Raw genomic sequence first — 20336 nt, 5'->3', positions numbered from 1 at the left:
GGGGACTGTCACTTCCTGATGGAGCTCAGGGGAGTGTAGAGTTTTGTCACAGGTTGGGTCTTATCAATGCCTCCTGTCTTTCTGTGGCAGGATCCTGGCTGGGGAGGGAGAATTCCTGTGCTGAGAGAACACTAGAAAAAACGACAGGAGAGGCCGGAGCAGCCATTCCAAAGCTAAAAAGCCTGAGTCAAGAGGCTTGGGGCAAATCGTGGGGAAAGAAAGAGATTAAGACGCAAGTCTATTTAGAATAAATCACTCACTTGGGGCGTGCAAGGCTTAGTAGAAAAACAGACACCTGAGGAAACAAGGCGTGTGGACCTAAAGGTGGTTAGCTATGCACTGAGACTGTCTCCAGGGAAAACAGTGCGGGAAGGAAGGGAGGGAGGGAGGGATGCGGGAAGGACGGAAGAAATGCAGGAGGGAGAGAAGGAGCAACATGTCTCCGGGACACTGTAGGGCAAATATCCACGCTCCCCTCCCCGTCTGCCTTACTGCCATTTCAGTTTTCTTCCCTTCTTTCCACTACCTGGGCAAAGGGAATTCGAATATGTGAAAGCGTTGGAAAAGCCTGGACCCAGGGGAGGTCGGGGAGAAAACAGGCCACTTAGGGGCGCGGGGTCAATCCCCAGGCAGGTGGGACGCCCCTGGGGGTCCTGAGGCCTCTTCCCTCCTGCTGAAGGGAACAGCTCTCCTGGCAGGCCTGGACCTGCTCACACCTGACGTTTACCTGGACGGAGGGGGTAGGTGGGAGGGGCAGGAAGCGGTTGGTGCGGACGGGAAAGGCGCCTGCGTGGGAGCCCGGCCCCTTGAGACCCGCGCGGCGTGGAAAGCCGCTCGGCGTCGCCCTCCCCCGGAGCGCGCGAGCTCGCAGTCCCGGAGACCGGCCCACAGGCCCTGCGCCCGGCCCCCCTGTCACTCACACGCCTTCCAGCCAATGGTGCGGCCGCCTGTCCCCCTCACCCCACCCCTCGAGGGCGAGCTGGGAGGGAGGTCGGATGGGAGGGTCCGGCAGTAGTTGAAGGATTGAACTTTCCGGCTTAGTCGCGGCGGCTGCCTGGTCCCCAGCAGTGCAGCCCCGGCGCGGAGCAGGGAGCCTCGGCCCACGCCCGGCGCCCTCGCCCACGACCTGCAGCCATGGTGCTTGGGGTGCCCAGCGCTGTCCTGACCCTCTGCCTCTGGCTGGCGGCCTCCAGGGTCTGCCTGGCGGCCGGCCCCGGCGCGGCTGCTGCGCGACGGCTGGACGAGTCACTGTCTGCCGGGAGCGTCCAGCGCGCCCGCTGCGCCTCCAGGTGCCTGAGCCTGCAGATCACTCGCATCTCCGCCTTCTTCCAGCACTTCCAGGTACGGGGAGGCCCCCGCCCGCCCGGGGTTATTTCTGGGGCTGCGGCCGCGGCGGGGGCGCACTGGGGCGCGCGCCTCCCAGCCTGGGCGCGCAAAGTTATCGGCCAGCGCCGCGGGCTGATCCTGGCTTCCCCTGGGCGTGGATTATACAGTCGAGGTGCTGGAACCCTCCTTTCCAGCCTCTTCCCGGCTCCCGAAACGAAAAAGAAGCCCGAGGCATCTTGTCCCAACTCCCTCCTTCCCAGCGGGAAACCAAAGGCGATTTCCTTGGGGAGGGAGAGTCGTGAATGCCGAGGGTGGGTGTGTGGATGTGGCTGTTTCCCGGGAATTGAGTGCGCGAGACTCTGGGCCGGTGGCGACTCCTGCAAAGTCCCAGGCGCTCCGGGGCACTGGCAGGGAGTCCGGCAGGCGCGCCCGGCTGCGCCCGGGGACCTCGCCTCGAGCCCCAGCCCTGCAGGTGCCCGCCGGCCGACACTTTGTCTCTTTTGAACGATGGTTTTCACCCTCTGCGGGCTCAGAGCTCGCTGCCCACCCTTGGAGCCCCAGCCGGGGGACTTGTGCCAAGTCGTGTTCCAGGGTGCGCGTATGCGCGTGTTGCGGGTGCGGGTGGCTGTGCGCGCCTCAATTCGGAACCCCAAATATTCAAGGTCTTGCCCTGGACTACCGTAGAGCGTCAGGGAAGAAGTGCCGGGGACAGGGGATTTGGCGGGGCCGTATTTGGATACTCTGCAACGAGTCCGGAGGGCACAGTCCCCCAAACCGCGTACGTAGGTTTTTTGAGGATGGGGGAGTGTGTGTGTGTGCGCGCGGGCTTGTGTGGGAGGCTCCGGGAGCCGCGCGCTTGGCTCCAGCGGGTTGCCGGGACTCTGCCCTGTGGCGCGGATCCCCCCGGGACTTGCGCGGAGGCTCCGGGTGCTGGTGGGCGCACGAGAGCAGGTTCCGGACTCAGCGGGAGCGAGTGCAGCTGCTGCCTCTACCAGCCCTGTCGAGCGCGCAAGCTCTGAAATCCTCCACTTACTTTGAACCTCTCTCATCCTTCTTTCCTTCTCATTATCGCCTCTATCCCTAGGTGCCCACCTGTTCCAAGTTCCCAATTTTTCGCCTCAGGGAAACTCTGGAGGGACCAAAAGGAGAAGTGGGGACTGGGCGGGAACTGGAAGCCAAACCCTTGGCTCTTAAACTGGGCGCCCCTCCTGGCGGGGCTGGGTCAAGGGGCGGAGGGTTCCCCTAGGGGCCCTGGGAATTAAGCTGCCAGAGGAGGCTATATTAATACGGGTGGAGTGTGGAAGTGATTCCCCTTAGCCCTCAGGGATGATCTTGAACCGGCTGGTGAAGCTGACGCGTTCGCGAGTGTGCAGTTGAGTTTGTTCTAAGTCGTAGAAGCAGCATCTCGTGGGTGTCAGAGAAATGGGCACGCTCTGCAGTCCTCCTGCGTCTTCAGGGAATGGAAGACAGACCCAGTGCTCACCTCCTGTGGTGAAATTACCCAGACATCCTGGACAGAGCCGGGAGAGGGCCGGTCCCCAGGCCTCTGGTCTCCAGCTCTCTGCGTCCTACCCTGAAAGTCACTCTCCTAAGAAGATGCCACACTATTATTTGAAACAACAGAAAACGAAACGGAGCTGCCTATTCCCAGGCAGAAAGAGTACCTTTTTTTTTTCTTTTTATTGAATTGTCAGTGCTGTCATTTATTTGTTTTCCAGTTTCAGTGGCTAAAGCAGCAGCTTAGATGAAGCCAGTTCCCGTGAAAGGCTTTTCTTGTGGTCTCCTTGGCGTGATTTCTCTTTGGAAGAAAAACTGCTGACAGAATGCACATTGCTAGACAATCCTGATTACATTTTAATTAGCTGGGGGTGAAATAAGCTGCAAATTACTCAGTTAAGACTTAATAAGTGCTGTGTTTGTAATCAATTGTAAAGCCATTCTGGGAGCCTTAACCCTAACCTGGTAATGCCTATCTGATTTATCTAAATTGCAGGGATTAAGCTTTTTTAAGATCTGAAAAGACAGCAACACATTCTCCTTATAAAACCCCAAGCTTCCCTGTTCCCCACCGCTTGCCATATATATAAAATTAGAAGGAAGATGGGCCGGGCGCAATGGCTCATGCCTGTAATCCCTGCACTTTGGGAGGCCAAGGCGGACGGATCATTTGAGGTCAGGAGTTCGAGACCAGCCTGGCCAACGTGAAATCCCGTCTCTACAAAAAATTAGCCCAGTGTAGTGGCGCATGCTTGTAGTCTCAGCTACTCAGGAGGCTGAGGCAGGAGAATCCTTGAACCCGGGAGGCAGTGGTTGCAGTAAGCCGAGATCACACCACTGCACTCCAGCCTGGGTGACAGAGCAAGACTCTGTCTCAAAAAAAAAAAAAAAAGAAAGGAAGGTAGAGAAATCAGTCTGCAGACAACTCATGACACTGCATGTGGTGTTTATTAGTCTATTTATAAAGGCTGGGCTACAGGAAGTCTTAGGAAGAGCCCTTTCCTACAGGATCACTCCCCGAACTTCTGCTAATGAGCCCACCCATAAAGCTGTCTGTGGAGCAGGTGCGTGTTTCCATCTTCTCTTGCATGGTTTCAGGCTGTGTTTAAGGATGGAAGAAGCTTGCGTGGCCTCCAGCCTGGATGCCCGCCAGGCATGTGGACTCTCAAGTATGAAAGCTGTCAGGCCTTGCCTCAGGAGAGCACAACCTATGCACTCATGGAGTAGGCAGTGACGCAGATTCCCTGGGTCAGTGACCTGCTGTCATAGGCCTGCAGCGGAAGCTGTTGTCTCATAGTCTGTGTCCCAGTTGTCCCCACTGTCCTCCACTGCCCAGCCCTTCAGCAACAAGACAGAAAAGCGGTGGGTAGATGTTCACACCTGACACCTCCAGGTCTGCAGGCTGCTTCTGCCCCACCTGCGCACAGTGGCTGTCAACCATGCCCAAAAACACAAGGGACTCAGTACTGAGGCACGGGCGTGGGAGTGCAGACCAGGGGTACCTGAGTAATCCGACACTGCTCCGACCTGGAAAGGAAGAAAGGAAGATGGGATGGAAACCCCATCGTTTCACTACTGAATGCTGCCCTTCATTCACGAAAAGAAACAGTGCATGTTAGCATCTCCTGAAATGTCAGTACCTGGCTCCAGGGTGCTTTGTCCAGGGCATTTGGCACGGAGCTATTTCAGGCTCACAAATAGAATACATAAGTGCAGTTAGTAGAGTGAAGAGGAGCTATGGGTCTGTGAGGTATGGAGCAGGGAAGTGGGCTTTGGGGCTGGGCAGATCTGCTCTACACCCAGGCTCTGCTGTTCGCAGATGGGTAGCTTGGGTGCATCACGCCACCTTCCTGAATGTCAACCCTTCATGTGCCGGTGGGGGAGAGAAACACCTGCCCTGCAAGATGCAATCAGGATGCAAAGCATGTTGGGGTCATACACGTGATGGTAATACAGCAGCTAGCACTACCCGGAAGATTACTAAGGAGCAGCCACTCTTCTGGGTATTTTACAAGTACTATTCTTTTAATCCCCACAACCCTCCTAGAAGGCAGCTACTAAATTAGAGAAGAACTCAGAGGTCTTGAAAAGTTGGCTCATCACACAGTTCATTGACTGTTTAGCTGGGTTATCACTGAGGATGGCTTCTAGCTTTTGGTTTTGTTTCTATTTTTAAGATTTTGTTGATTAGCTGGATAATTTACTTCAGGACTGACTACCTAATTTTCAGGGCCTGGTGCAAAATAAAAACATGGGGCCTCTTACTCAGCAAGAAAAAAAGTGTTTGTCCAAGGAAATAAGATATAAAACGTTTTCTTTCTTTTGCCACTTGCTTCTCTTAACTAGTCATGGTGTTTTAAATTTCCTATCCCATGTAGTTCTCAGTAAAGAAAATTTCAAAGTTTAATTATTAGCATGACACTAACTCTTCTTTATATTGTGCAATGCCAGTTTTACACGCAAATATCAGAGCACTTAATTCCTGGAGGGAGCCCTGAAATGGCCAGAGGGTCCAACAGGCCAGACTCGGGAATGGTGGAAGCAGGAAGAGAAGGCTCCCCCAAGGCTTTGGGGTGTGCCCAGGGAACACTCATGTCTCACAGGCACCTAGGGCCTTGGGCTCAGACACATGTGCTCAGGCATGATGCTGGCCAGGTCCCCTCTTTTGCCTGCTGCTGCACCCAGGGATTGTACTCTTGCCTGGCACACGTCCTCTGGAAGTTGAGCCAGGTGCTTCCCCTTCGTAGGCCAGCTCCTCCTGCCCCCAGCAGATGGGCAGCTCCCAGGTGTATTGCAACCTCCTCAGTGGGTGTGCCATTCCAGTGTCTCAGAATCGGGCTGGCCACCCACCAAACACGCCATGATGCTACTAGCATGGAATGGGGACAGACACAACCATACCATGGGACACTGTAGGACATGCATATGGCCAACCCTGATCTTCCCTACACCCATGCCCAGGTTCCTGCAGGGATCATAGTGGGCAGGGATCATGTGATGGGAGGTGGTGAGCAGAAGGCCAGTGGGGCCTGGGGTGCTGGTGATGGGGGAATGGGCGGCGAGAACCTGTCCTGGAGAGGTGAGAGTGCGGTGGGAGTCAGGATCGGTTGTAAGCTGACATGTCCACTCTCCAGTGAGTAATGCAGTGTGCTATTGACTCTTACATACAAAACTCAAACTCAAAGAATTTCAGCATGGCCATTGCAGAGCATACCCCAAGCCTAGGTCCTCTTGTGAGCATGGAGTGGACTGCACTGGTCATACGTCTGTGAAACTGACCTAGTTTGCTTTGTTTGTATGTCAAGGATGCAGCCATCTGGGAAAGTTTAAACCTACTTTAGTGTGGCGGTTCCTCATAGGGTCACCTGTAATGTTAAAGGGTACGATGCTAACATATGCTCACTTAGGGAGAAACATCTCTCCTTTTATGTTCTCAACTTCCCTAGAAGGTTAAAGAAGAAGGAAAGGAGGGAGGTGGTGCCTGAGATAAGCCCTGTCTCTTTATGCATTTGAGAGTGACTTCATGCCTTATGCTTCATCTTGGACACTCTTGCTCCTCTGACCTCCCCTGGGTCTGCCCATGGTGGCACAGGTGTAGCAGAGTCTTGAGCTCTACACGTAATAAGTTCCCTAAGCATGGGCAGGCTTGGGACCTGCCATTGGCAATCTCAGCATTGGCAGGCCTGGAACCTGCTCTTTCTCTGCCTGTGTTTTCTCAATGGAGGCTCAAGAGAGTAGCGTTGGAGGAAAAGTAGTAGTCCGTGGGCAAGTGAGGCGAGGTGTGTCTCTGCCAGATTTCAGAATGCCCAGGGAGAAAGTGGATGGGATCCTGCTGGAAGACAAATAGCAGGTTGCCAGCAGCTTGGCCCTAGGGTTCCAGAATTGTACTGATGTTGAGAGATTTTTCCTTAATGGGACATTATTCACCCTATAAAGTACCACTGATAGACTCCCTTCGGTAGCTGATTAGAGATCACAGGCTCTTCCTAGCAGTAATTGGAAGCTGTTTGTTTTGGCAAAAAGGAGAATGAAGCTGGTGATGAGATCATTCCACTTAGAGGACCAGCCTCTCCTCCAAGAAAAGTAAACAAACAATTAGTGCATCAAAACCCCAGCAGCTACAAATCAGCCCCAGACTCACAGATTTCAGAGGAATGGATTTTGTGGTGCTCATACCCAGCCTATAATGTGTCCCTTTGCCCTGTGCTGAGTTTTCAGTTATATTGCAGGATGGCCAGGCATTTAGAGAGCCGCTGGCAGAGACACGGCTCGATGCAGTTTGGTCTTGGTGTTTCCTGGTCTGAGTTATTGGCTCTCTGGCTGCATTTCTAACATGTTCTGAATTTGACCCAAAAGAAACCTTATGCTATTCATTGCAATTTTTTGTGTTTTTAATATGGTATTTCTCTTTGAACATGATTTAAAACTCTACCTTATTGTGACTGTAATAGAACATTTAAAAACAATAGAAAATACACTTACTAACTTGTTTATTTCTTCATGCAGTATATCAAATATATATCAGACATATATCTCTGTGTGTATATATATACTTGTGTATATATATATGTGATATTATTTATGCACATGTGTGTATTTGGACACCTAAATTAAAAAGGTAATATTGTTGGTGCAAGTGTTCCCACTTTAAAAAATGTAATCATAAATTTGGAGGTTATCATATTTATTCAAAATAAATTCACCACCTTTCATGTTCTAACCTACCAGGTATGTTTCAGTGAGTGAGTATAAAGTGTTGGGGTTAAGGTAGAGAGACTTATGAAAGTATTACGGGGCACTGCTTGTATTAAGTCAGAAATGGAGAAGTTCCAATGGATTACTTGGTATTGCTGTCCAGAAACTGGACTCTCATACCGTTTTTGGGGGAAGGGAGGTTTGGGGCAGCAATTAATGAAGCATATCTATATTATCAAAAGGCATTTTTATTTATGAAATAGGAACAGAAATAACTGAAAATGCCTCTTTGCAATGCCTTGTGTAAAGTATAGAATAACATAATTCCTGGGCATCATCTAAGCTCACAGAGCCTTAGGGTTCTGAAGTCAGCTACCTTTCAACCTTTCCATTTAACTTACCCTGGGCTCCATATTTTGAAAGCAGGTTGTCTGTCAACATATGGCATTTATTAAGTATGACCTAGTTTTTCCTCTTTACATTAATCCAAGATATCCATAACTCTTTCAAGCTTTAGATTAGCATTAGGTTGCCGCCATGACCAGAACTGATTGATAAAATGAATAGTCATGACATTTTAGTTCTCTTTGCACCATCATCTTAGGAAAATGTGTCATTTTGGGGAGTTTTCTGAAATATTTTAAAAGAGGTGATAGACACCAATTCCTTCTCCAGTCGATTCAGTTGTTGACCTCTTTCTTGCCTCTCACCCCACCATCTCCCGGCTCCTGTATCAGCTGCTAATAGCTTACAGCTGCTTCCTTTTAAGGGAATAACCTTTGACCGATGGGCACCATCTTGCTTGCAAGGTCATGCATCCTCCTTCCTTGATGTGGGCAGACCATGGCAATTGGCTCTCTGCTCAGGGGATGTAGGAGGTCAGCCGCCTGCTGGAATCAGCTCTGTAATGCAATTCATGCCCAAAAACATTGCATGGGATCAGGCTCATGCAGGGCTCCGGCTGAGATCCCATCCCCACACAGGTTTTATCTCTGCCTTCTCCTGCTTCCTCTCTTCCCTCTTCTACTGAGAGCTTCTCTCCCCGCCCCAATATTACCCCATGTCCGAGAAACCCCATTTCAACCTCTGCTTCTAGGAAACCCAGTGTAAGACACCTCCCTTCAGAAACACTTGGTCCAGTTCAACACTTTTGTTTTTTCTGATCAGACAACTCGATTCTTATAGAAATGACCTGTTCAAGCTAGTAGGTAGAAGAAGCAAAAATACAATCTAGCTTTTACACTCTCAGCTAAGACTTCATTTACTATCCTTTAAAAAATTGAGAGAGAATACAAAGTTTAAACGTCATTTTATTTTATTTTATTTTTATTTATTTATTTATTTTGAGACGGAGTCTCGCTCTGTCACCCAGGCTGGAGTGCAGTGGCACGAACTTGGCTCACTGCAAGCGCCGCCTCCCGGGTTCACACCATTCTCCTGCCTCAGCCTCCCGAATAGCTGGGACTACAGGCGTCCGCCACCACGCCTGGCTCATTTTTTCTATTCTTTAGTAGAGACGGGGTTTCACCATGTTATCCAGGATGGTCTCGATCTTCTGACGTTCTTCTGACGTCGTTATCCGCCCGCCTCGGCGTCCCAAAGTGCTGGGATTACAGGCGTGAGCCACCGCGCCTGGCCTAAACATAATTTTAAATAAAGAAACAGATTCAGAAGATTTTCTGTTACTTGAATTTAGTTTCTAGCTCCTGATGACTTCAGTAAAAGGATTTCAATTCTTGGACCTAGTAGGTAAGCACATCATGCTCCCTCATTGTTGAGAATTCAATGAAATGTGAAAATAGGCACTGTTCAGGCAAGCTTGAAATAGCAGTAGGGTAGGTAGGCAGTAGCTGGAGTGAGAGGACATCATTAACGACAGTACTACATGGCAGGTCTAGGAAGAAGGCAAGGGAGCCCCAATATTTCAGGTATCAGCCAACATTGGATTTACTCAGCATGCAACCAGAGGAGCTGTACCCCCGAAAAACTGCCTCCTCCGGGACCTGCAATCCTTTGTATATTTTAAAAATGTAATTTATGTATGGTTTCAAAGAGGTGAGGGGAGAAATTTTCCCTGATGGTAAAGAGGGTTGGATAAAAATAGTTATCCTTATTAGCCAATATGTAAAAAACGCCCAGAAAGGAACAAATGTAGCATTTGTAGATTGTTTTCATGTAAATCACTGTCTGTTTAGGTGCTGGGTCTGTTTCTTTCTTTAAAAAGTACTGATTGATTTGCATTTCCCTGATTACTAGTGATGCTGAGCATTTTCTCATATGTTTGTTGGCCATTTGTATATCTTCTTTTGAGAATTGTTTATTCATGTTCCTAGCCCACTTTTTGATGAGATTGTTTTTTCTTCTTGCTGATTTGTTTGGGTTCCTTGTAGATTCTGGATATTAGTTATTTGTCAGATGTGTAGGTTGTGAAGATTTTCTCCCACTCTGTGGGTTGTCTGTTTACTCTGCTGACTGTTCTTTTTGCTGTGCAAAAGCTCTTCAGTTTAATTAAGTCGCACCTATTTATCTTTGTTTTTGTTGCATTTGCTTTTGGGTATTTGGTCATGAAATCTTTGCCTAAGCCAATGTCTCAAAGGATTATTCCAATGTTATCTTCTAGAATCATTATAGTTTCAGGTCTTAGATTTAAGTCCTTGATCCATCTTGAGTTGGTTTTTGTATAAAATGAGAGATGAGGATCCAGTTTCATTCTCCTACATGTGGCTTGCCAATTATCCCAGCACCGTTTGTTGAATAGGGTGTCCTTTCCCCACTTTGTTTTTGTTTGCTTTGTCGAACCACAGTGCGATACCACCTTACCCCCTGTAAGGATGGCTATTATCAAAAAACCAAAAAATAGTAGATGTTGATGTGGATGCAGTGAAAAGGGAACACTTCTACACCGCTGGTGGGAATGTAAACTAGTTAAACCACTGTGGAAAACGGTGTGGAGATTCCTTAAAGAACTAAAAGTAGAACTACCGTTTGATCCAGCAATCCCACTACTGGATATCTACCCAGAGAAAAAGAAGTCATTATATGAAAAATATACTTGCACACGCATGTTTATAGCGTTTATAGCAGCACAATTTGCAATTGCAAAAATGTGGAACCAGCCCAAACTCCCATCAATCAATGAGTGGATAAAGAAACTGTGGTATATATGTGTGTGTGTGTGTGTGTGTGTGTATAAATATATATATACACACACAATGGAATACCCCTCAGCCATAAAAAGGAATGAATTAATGGCATTCGCAGCAACCTGGATGGGATTGGAGACCATTATTGTAAGTGAAGTAACTCAGGAATGGAAAACCAAACATCGTATGTTCTCACTTGTAAGTGGGAGCTAAGCTATGAGAATGCAAAGGCATAAGAGTGATACAGTGGACTTTGGGGACTTCAGGGGAAAGGGTGGGAAGGGGGTGAGGGATAAAAGACTACACACTGGGTTCAGTGTATACTGCTCGGGTGATGGGTGCACCCAAATTTCACAAATCACCACTAAAGAACCTACTTGTCTAACCATATACCACCTGCTCCCCCAAAACCTATAGAAATATATATTTTTAAAAGTACTGATTTAATAAGTTCCATTTATTTCAGCTAATATCAGTGGATTGTTACAATTCCAAAGATGAGCTAAAACCTCTGTACATGAGGAACTTAGGGTCTATTTGAGTCTAAGACTTGTTTGTAAACAGACAAGTTCAGCCCAATAGATGGAGTTTTTTGTATGAGATCTCAGAGGAGGGAGGGTGTTTATCTTTTTAGGGAACGTCTCATAATTGCTCGCTGAGTTATTCCAGCTTGGAACAGCATGTGTATAAATAGAGAGTCTTGCAACAGTGTGGTCTGTCTGTTGGGGACCATAACCTAAATGGCCATGATACAGCATCAGCCTCCCAGCTAGCAGCCAGGCTTTGGGAACTTGTTAGAGAAGGAATAAATAGCCACAAAGCTCCAAGTGCTTTGTTGTGCAAGGCAGGTTAAGAGCATGCCCATTGTAACCTGATGCCACATTCAAGCCACAACACTCAGGAGTGTGTGTCTTGCTGGTTCTTGCTAATCTGCTTGAATTTCAACTCTTAATGCTTTTCAGTTGATCTCTATGGAGATCCTTGGCCGCACCCCTAAGAAAGTGCCTAAGAAAGAAGAAGTGAGGAAAAGGAGGCTGTTCATCTCTTGGCTTACGGTTGGACACAGCTTCTGAATTAGTGGAAGGTAGAAGCTCTCCGAAATTCCTGAGCCACGGGACAGAAGGCATTTAGCATTGCATTTTACAGTGTTTTGAAGTTGACACAGTTGTTTCACATAAAATATCTATTTGACCGTCACAACTACTCTGTGAGGTCAGGAATGTTATTTTTCTTTCCAGATAAGAAAACTGAAGGCCTGAAAATGAGATAACCAAGGATCCATAGCAGAAACTCAAGCCCTCATTGTCACATTCCTAGATATTTGTACCGAATGACCCCATTTCTTAGTATGTTAGCCGCTAGAGAAGACAGAGGGGAAATAGCACCTATATTACGATCCAGAGCCACTCAGTTGTGAGGGAACTAGGACGGGATTTCTCACTCATTGGCTTCTGGACACAGTTTTGCACCACAGTTGCACAGGTGAGGACAATTGAAAGGTTGCTGGTGTGATAGAAAATGGCTTGAAAAATATCAGTCCATCAACACCATCCCGAGTGGTGGTGCACATACCCACCCAGTTCATTCTTCTAACCAATAAGAATCTGCAAAACACAACTTGTCTTTCAGGTATCTTAGATTGTGAGGCCCCAGCATATGTGAGATGTGCTTCTTGCCTCCAAAACAATTACTTTCTTTAAGAATTTTTTGTTTGTTGTTTACACAAGGTCTCCCTCTATTACCTAGGCTGGAGTACAGTGCCATGACCATATCTCACTGTAGCTTTGCACTCCTAGGCTTAAGAAATCCTCCCTCAACCTCTTGAGTAACTGGGACTATAGGTGTGTTACACCCTGTACCTGGCTAATTTTTTTCCAGAGATGGGGTCTTGCTTTGTTGATCAGGCTAGTTTCAAACTCCTGACTTCCGGTGATTCTGTTGCATCAGCCTCCCAAAGTACTGAGATTACAGGTGCGAGCCACCGTACCTGGTCAAGAGAATTATTTTCTACTGGAGAGAGGGACAAACGTTTAATAAAATTACTGCAAGTTGTGGACATGAAGAAAGAAACTATTAAAGCCATGAATCATCTTTTAAGTCCTTACATATAGTAATTTAACTCATGATCATGGGTATTGATATTTTTCAGATGAAGAACGCCTTTTTTTGTTTTTCGTCAATTGCTTTTGTTTAGGCCCATCCAATTTTCCATGCATGTAATGAAATAGTTTTCTCGACATTCTTGGGGAAGCGTTCCAAGCAGCTGGAGTCCTGGACATCACAGGGGATGTTTGCTGCCTGCGAATAACAAAAGTCATGGTGTCCTCATTCTTGGCTGTGTTGCTGTTGTGTATGTTGATGGGACATGTGTGGAGTCGTTGTGCATGGTAATTGTAGCTTGCATGTATGTGACAGCCATTTCCACGAGCTCAGTGTGCCTGACATGCTTGCTTCACTGCCTATTGTTTGGGTTTTGGTTTTGTGTGTGTGTGTTTACACTTTATAATTCTTTCCGGCATCTCTGCAAAATATAAAAGTTAGGCAGTGAGGAAATCTTTCAAAAAAAGAATTTTGAAAACTCTCAAGGCTGCACATGAGAACAAGATGGTAAAGATGTGAAGTTTTGGGGTTCTTTAATCCCCAAAGCTTTAAAACCTCTCCTCAGGGGAGTCTGAGAAACAATACCCCATCAAAAGGCTTGAAAAGAATCCAGCAACTAATCAAGGCTCTTAATTCACATTCTGTTTACCCTTTTGTTTTGAATTATAACTTTTTTATTTCATAAGGTTTTTTCTTTACTTTTCAAGTTATCTTCAGGTTATTAATACTTCAGAAAATATTTTCTTAGTGAGCTCAAAAATACATAATTTTGTGTTTCACATTACCCTGATTCTCATAAAGATAAGGCAGATATGTTGTTACCACTTAAAAAGTCACATAATGGGCCAGGCGTGGTGGCTCTCACCTGTAATCCCGGCACTTTGGAAGGCCAACGCGGGCAGATCACCTGAGGTCAGGAGTTTGAGACCAGCTTGGCCAACATGGCAAAACCCCATCTCTACTAAAAATACAAAAATTAGCCAGGTGTGGGGGTGCGCACCTGTAGTCCCAGCTACTAAGGAGGCTGAGGCAAAAGAATTCCTGGAACTTGGGAGGTGGAGGTTGCAGTGAGCCGAGATTGTGCCACTGTACTCCAGCCTGGTGACAAAGAACCTGTTGAGTTCTTTGAAGGGTTCATTCAAGGAAAGTTGATTAACTCTTGTTTAAATCTCTAACAGGGCATTATTGCAAGAGGCAGTCCATCTAGACTTACACAAATATCCCAGTCCTTGTCTTTAAATGCCTACACCTTTGGAAGTAACAACACTCTTCTGAAATGTAAACTCCTTGTTATACCGTGTATACCAGAAAGAAAGTTGGCCAAAACCTGTAAACCTAAAATATGGGAGAGAGATTTTTAATAGAATACACAGCTTATATTGACATGTATAACCCCATCAACTGGACAGGTCCTGAGTGTTGTTATAATAAATCCGGTATGCCAAGGAGGTTTGCATTTCAGGGTCATTAGTTGGCTTTCCAACTGATAGGACTCCCGCAGAATGCAAATTGCAAGATCCTTTACAATCATAAGGAATAGTGATAATAGAATCATCCCCACAATTGGAAGTATACAAATGTTTCCTGAGAACTCTGCGCCAACAGTTTCTGATGCAGTGCTGAGATTTCCATCTTTTCTTCTTCATGGCCAGATACTTACTTTTGTCTCTGCCAACTCCTGTTTTATCCCTTGCTTGATGGTCATTTCTCCCCAGTGGACAGAGTTCTGCTCACCGTAGAGGCGTAATTGTGCCTAAAACAAGGAGCAGAGAACGACGTAGCTGTAAGGAGATGCTATGGCAACCAGACATCGGAGGTTACCTATTCCTGCCCAACAGTCCTGCCATTCTAATGACCCGCATAAAGGCAGAATTATAAACCACACCACAGCATTGGTACCTGCCCCCTGGAGTTGAAACCAATCCTGTTGATGCCATGAATGCCAAGTTCATGCAGAAGTTACTGACTCCTTTCAGATAGAATTAGAAGAAAATGGGAGGCCAGTTGTTGTGAACATGTTTTGACAACTGTGGTTCTTTTAAATTTCATCTCTGGCAAGAAGGGACAGAGACGTCACCTAGGGTGGTGTCCACCATTAAAAACAGTCATTGTTTGAAGGTGGGCACTTTGTTCCCCATTTTCTTTTCCATGTTTTGGGCTATTAAAGCTATTTTGGGCCAGGCATGGTAGCTCATGCCTGTATTCCCAGTGCTTTGGGAGGCTGAGGTGGGAGAATTGCTTGAGTCCAGGAGTTCGAGGCTGCAGTGAGCTCCAGCGGCACCACTGCACTCCAGTTGGGTGACAAGAGTGAGACTGTGTCCTCAAAACAGAAAAGTCATTTGGAACTAGAACTTTGCCTTTAAAATCTAAAATCTGTGTCCCATATATCCTTGATGGATAGTGCCATCATATCTTTTGTTTAATCATTTATTTTTTAAATTTTGAATTTTTATTTATTGTATTTATTTACGTTTTGAGACAGGGTCTCACTCTGTCATCCAGGCTGGAGTGCAGTGGTGCAATCATGGCTCACTGCAGCCTCAAACTCCCTGGCTCAAGGATCCCTCCACCTCAGCCTTTCAAGTAGCTGGTACTACAGACATGTACCACCACACTTGGCTAATTTTTTAACAGTTTGTGGAGACAAGTTCTCACTATATTGCCTAGGCTTGAGTTTTTATTTTTTGAAAATACAGATAGGGTCTCGCTATGTTGCCCAGGCTGGTCTTGAACTTCTGGCCGCAAGAGATCCTCCCATCTGGGCTTCCCAAAGTGCTGGGATTACAGGTGTGAGCCACTGTGCCAGGCCAGCCCATCATATCTTTGAGAGGAAATGCATTGTCTCTCTCTTCTCGCTCTCTCCTGTTTTCTCTTTTCTTTCCCCCTGTCTTCCCTCTCCCTTTCTTTGTATTTTGACATTTGGCTGTACCATTTTGAAAGCAGTACAGCCAAACCTAGTGGCCATCATTCCAGAAATGGCCTACATCTGGGAAGTATTCTCTTTTTTTCCCATTGGGCCAGAATTTAAAAGAAAGTGGAGAACATCTTTTGGTTGTTTTTGTTGTTTCCACATTTTTGTATCCGGAGTTATGAGCTAACGTCCTCACAGCTGCAAAGAAATTAAAAAAAAAAAAAATCTGGGTAGAATATATTTTCTGGTTAAGTATCACAATCACCAGAAAAACAAATATAGACTAGTTGGCCGTCTGTATTTTCATTTTTTTATTATCCAGGAGCTATAGATTTTTGCAATGTTTTAAACCTGTTTTTAATAGGGCAATATTTGCATATTCTAGTTCAATTTATTACTCCACAATTTTGAAAAAAAGATAGAGGTTGCTTTTTTACATAACCTCATGACATTGGGGCTAGAATTTAATTTCCATATATTTGTCAGTGTGTATGTTATGCATGCGTGTCTAGTTCAGGGTTTGTCAACCATGGCACTGTGGACATTTTGGAGCAGATTCTTTGTTGACCGGAGGGGCTGTCTGGTGCATTTTAATGGTTCCACAGCATCCCTGGTCTCTCCCTACTCAATGCCAGTACCATCCCTCCCACCTTCAGTCATAACAAAACTGATGTCTCCAAACAGCAATATGTGAATCTTTGTATCGGGATATCCATATCTATTCCGTTCATCTCTGTCTCTGGGTCTCTATCTCTGTGTCTGTCTCTATCTCTGTATATGTTTTGCTTCCACTCTATGGCAAACATCCTGGCAGTCATGACATGTCTTAGCTTCTTGTTCTCAGGAAACGCTAAGGGTCTGTGCTATGTCAGGCTCTTTGCTAAGCACTGGTGTTGCCAAGATGACCAAGGCACACGCCTTCATTCCCAAAGGACCGTGTCAGGGAACTGGGGTGCACAGACACAAAGGAGGCATCAGGTGGCACTAGCTCAGAGATGGGAGGCCACAAGATGGGGTTTACGGGGTGATCCAGAGCACACTGTGAATCCAGACTGCTGGTGCCCTACCCTGGTTCTGTCCCTTCCTATGCTTATATCTCTGCTGTAAGTAATTCTGGAATGAAAACCGATGCTGTGAACTCTCTCGCTTACGGGGAGACATGGGCATCCCCATTCACAGTCAGAGGAGGAGGTTTGGGCCCTGAGATCACCACAAAAGGACAGGGTTAGCCTGACAAGTTTTCATCTTCTGAATAAATGAGACCTTGTAGCGTTCTGTTAAGTTTCTCTCTCCTAAATAAAAGCCCCATTTTCCTTGTGTCTTTAGCAACCCTGATTGTGAAGATGTGTCGTGGCATATGAGCATGATCGTATAAGTAGATGGATGGTTTTTACCTCTGAGCAGACTCGTGCAAACTTAGTTATGCTGCATCTTCTTTAAATTCACATTATCATTATTTCTGTTGGTGAACTGGTCCTAAGGTCTCCTGTTTTGGGGACTTGTTTGCACGTAAACTTCTTTTCCTTTCTGAAGACTGTTGTCTCTACCCTCTCTCTCAGACCATCGACTGCCCTTTCCTCCATTTCGATGGTGGTGCTGCTTGATTGAGTTTTCTGGGATGCCATGCATTTTACTCAGAACAGAGCCTCTTACTTGGCTTACAGATGCGCTGGCTGTCATCAGGATGAGTTAGGCCTAGAGGGAGTGCCTGGTGCTGACGATCTTGGGATTCAAAAATAGTGTGGTGCACACCTGTAGCCCCAGCTGCTTGAGAGGCTGAGGAGGGACGATCACAGCCCAGGAGTTCTATTCTAGCCTGGGCAACACGGTGAGACCCCATTGCTACAAAAGATAAAATAAGATGAATAGTGTGTAACCCTGGATCCCCAGTGCTCTACAGTCTGGTCTGAGAGACCCCTCCACCTCAAAAAAAAAAAGAGATTTAAAAACTTCACTTTTAATTTAAGAGACTCTTTCCAGTTTGTTTTGAAGTATCTAGTTCAATCGGTAGAGCATGATATGCAGATCTCTTGGATGTGCTTTTGTTACTTAAAGATTTCCTATTCTGGGTGGCCATAGTGGGCCTGTCATCCCACTGCTTTGGGAGGCTGAGATGGGAGGATCACTTGAGGTTGGGAGTTTGAGACCAGCCTGGGCGTCAAAGTGAGACCCCATCTCTACCAAAAAAAAATTAGCCAGGCGTGGTGGTGCATACCTCTCATCTTTGCTACTTGAGAGTCTGAGGCAGAAGAATTGCTTGAGCCCAGGATGTTGAGCTACAGTGAGCTATGATTGAGCCACTGCACTCCAGCCTAGGTGACAGAGAGACCCTGTCTCTGAAAAAAGAAAGATTTCCCATTTCCATATGATGCATCGGATAAGATTAAGTAGATTTTTATAGAAATTTGAAATCCTGGATAAATATTGTGTAAGGAAAAAAAACTCATTTAATTCCAAGTCATCTATTCTATTGGGAAAACATACCTGACTTTTCAGACATGCTTCTAATTCTGCAATGAACACATTTTTCTTGGAATGAGTTTTATTTTTTTGCAAAGCAAAGTTTTTTCTTGGGGTTATTGCTCTTTTCTCTTGCATCACATTTAATTAATCATGTTTTCTCAAGTGGTCCCTCATTAAAACACACTGTCTTTTGAAGTTTATATTAAAATAACCCAGAATCATGATGAATGGGTTGGAATGTAAGTCAGGGCATAATGGACTACAAGGTGCTCTATTTTAGTTTGATGAATTATTCTGCACTCTTTAATGAATAACATAAATTAGCATAATGAAAAAGCATGTATCACAAGAAAACAATGTGACAAAAATCTGACACTTAGTAAAGTCAATTAGAAGGGGAAAACGCGTAGTTTTAGTCATCTGTTTCCCCTTCTTGGGTGTTCCCTACTGCAAATGAAGCGCAACTAAGTCCTGCATCTCCCAGTTTACATGTGTATAGCAAGATGGAGGTTTTGCTTTACCATTAAAACAACAACTTCTAGGATTCCAGGCATATTCCAAAATGTGTTGCTAAAATATTCAGTAGGGAAGCACGTGGAAATAGTAGTTTTTGTCTCTGGGGCACGGTACGTTTTTTCAATTAGATTTTTTTTCATGGTTATAGTGATAATAGCAATAGTTCCCAGCTCATGTTATCCGGAAGCATATCCTCTCCAGCTACTCTTAATGCATGTGAGTAATTAGCTTGATAACTTAACATTAATCCTTAACCTCTGCTGGTCAACATGCCAGATTCCAGGCAGTAATGCGCCTTGTGGGAATGACTTATTATGCATAACATATTGCACCTGTCAAGCCTTGCAGCTGCCAAGCATCTATTTTGAAAAATAATAGGGTGATTTGAGAGTGCCTTTAAAGTCAGCTTTGTGCTTTTGCCACACGGTCATCCCCAGAAATTACGTGTTTCTACAGTTGTTCTGTATGAAAATGGCCAGAGACTGAGATGAGGCCAAGAAAGCAGAGGCCAGAGAGGTCTAGACCGCCCTGAATGTTGTTACCTTGAGTCTCGGTCTTGCAGAAAAAGAAAACAGCACATGCAAAGATCAACTTACTGCTTTACAAAGAGGGTTGTTCTTTTTCAATGACAAGAATCCTATAAGAGACCTGTAAGAACTGAGTAATGGTCTCAGTCATTTATTTGGGACACTTGGAAGGGAGAGAAGAAAGACAATTGGAGTGTATTTCGTGAAGTCACATAAAGCAAGGGAAGAGTAAGCATCTCAGGCTTTCGTGGGGATCAGCCATATTTGGACGACTTATAAAACAGCTCACTGCTCTCCAGCGCCAGGAGTTTTGATTCTATGAGTGTGAGGTGTATCACCAGAATTTGCATGTTTCAAAAGCTTCCAGGTGAGGCTGATGTCACTGGTTCCAGTACCACACTTTGAAGGCCACTGCTTCAGTTAGTCATGCTGTTGGGCTTCTCTCTGGTACCTTTCTTTGCTTGATAAGAGGTGCCAAGTTCTAGCTTTGGAACTGTCCATTCTCCATCCACCAGCTTGGACATTCTTCTGGGCAGCCCTTTTTGATTCAGGTTATGTACAATTGATTAAGTGTGAGCTTACTAAGTAGAAGTCAGTGGTGGTGTCCTCAGCAGAAACATCACTGTAGGCTCACTTAGAATCGGTAGACTCATTTGTCAAATGAGAGGGCTGGAGTCACTGTATGGCTGCCATCTCTTTTGAAACACGAGTTTTGATTCCAACTTGTTGACGGATGAAGAAGCCATTGTCAATTCCTCTGAACATATGTGTTCAGGGAGACAGAGTGGGTCTCCTGGGAAAGAATGGGTCATTAGTAATGGAGGTCCGGGTATGGAACAAAGATCAGGAACATGAAGCTGAAGGTCTCACCAGAGGGTGCAACATTTTAAGAGTAGATTGGTCACACCTGGGGAGAATTGTGTGCTTGGCCAAATCACCTCAATATGACTGTGTGGTTCTCCATGTTTATTCAGGCAATCCATTTTCACCAAAACTGGACTACTTGATTCTAAACAGTTTACATTATGGATTACAAATACCTTCTTATGATGCACCCACATGCTGTCAGATTGAAGTACTTTATGAAAGGAAAAACCATTGTCAGTGAGATGGACAGATGGATTGTTACAAAACACCATGTTCTGACATTTGCTGGGA

General features: G+C 45.9%; 1 protein-coding gene across 2 annotated transcripts in view; it reads left to right on the top strand.

The window, feature by feature from the left end:
* The first annotated feature begins 989 nt into the window (after positions 1 to 989).
* Positions 990 to 20336, top strand: part of ANOS1 (anosmin 1) — a 215639-nt gene continuing 196292 nt past the window's right edge. The window contains exon 1 of one of the 2 annotated variants that reach the window (XM_025372222.1): positions 990 to 1341. In XM_025372222.1, the coding sequence (XP_025228007.1) occupies positions 1135 to 1341 (207 nt within the window). In that variant the 5' untranslated portion in view covers positions 990 to 1134. The remainder of the gene's footprint in view (positions 1342 to 20336) is intronic. The other variant, XM_025372223.1, reaches the window with a different exon arrangement.

Source organism: Theropithecus gelada, chromosome X (assembly GCF_003255815.1).
Source record: "Theropithecus gelada isolate Dixy chromosome X, Tgel_1.0, whole genome shotgun sequence".
Classification (NCBI taxonomy): domain Eukaryota; kingdom Metazoa; phylum Chordata; class Mammalia; order Primates; family Cercopithecidae; genus Theropithecus; species Theropithecus gelada.
This window is presented reverse-complemented; position numbering and strand designations above follow the sequence as displayed.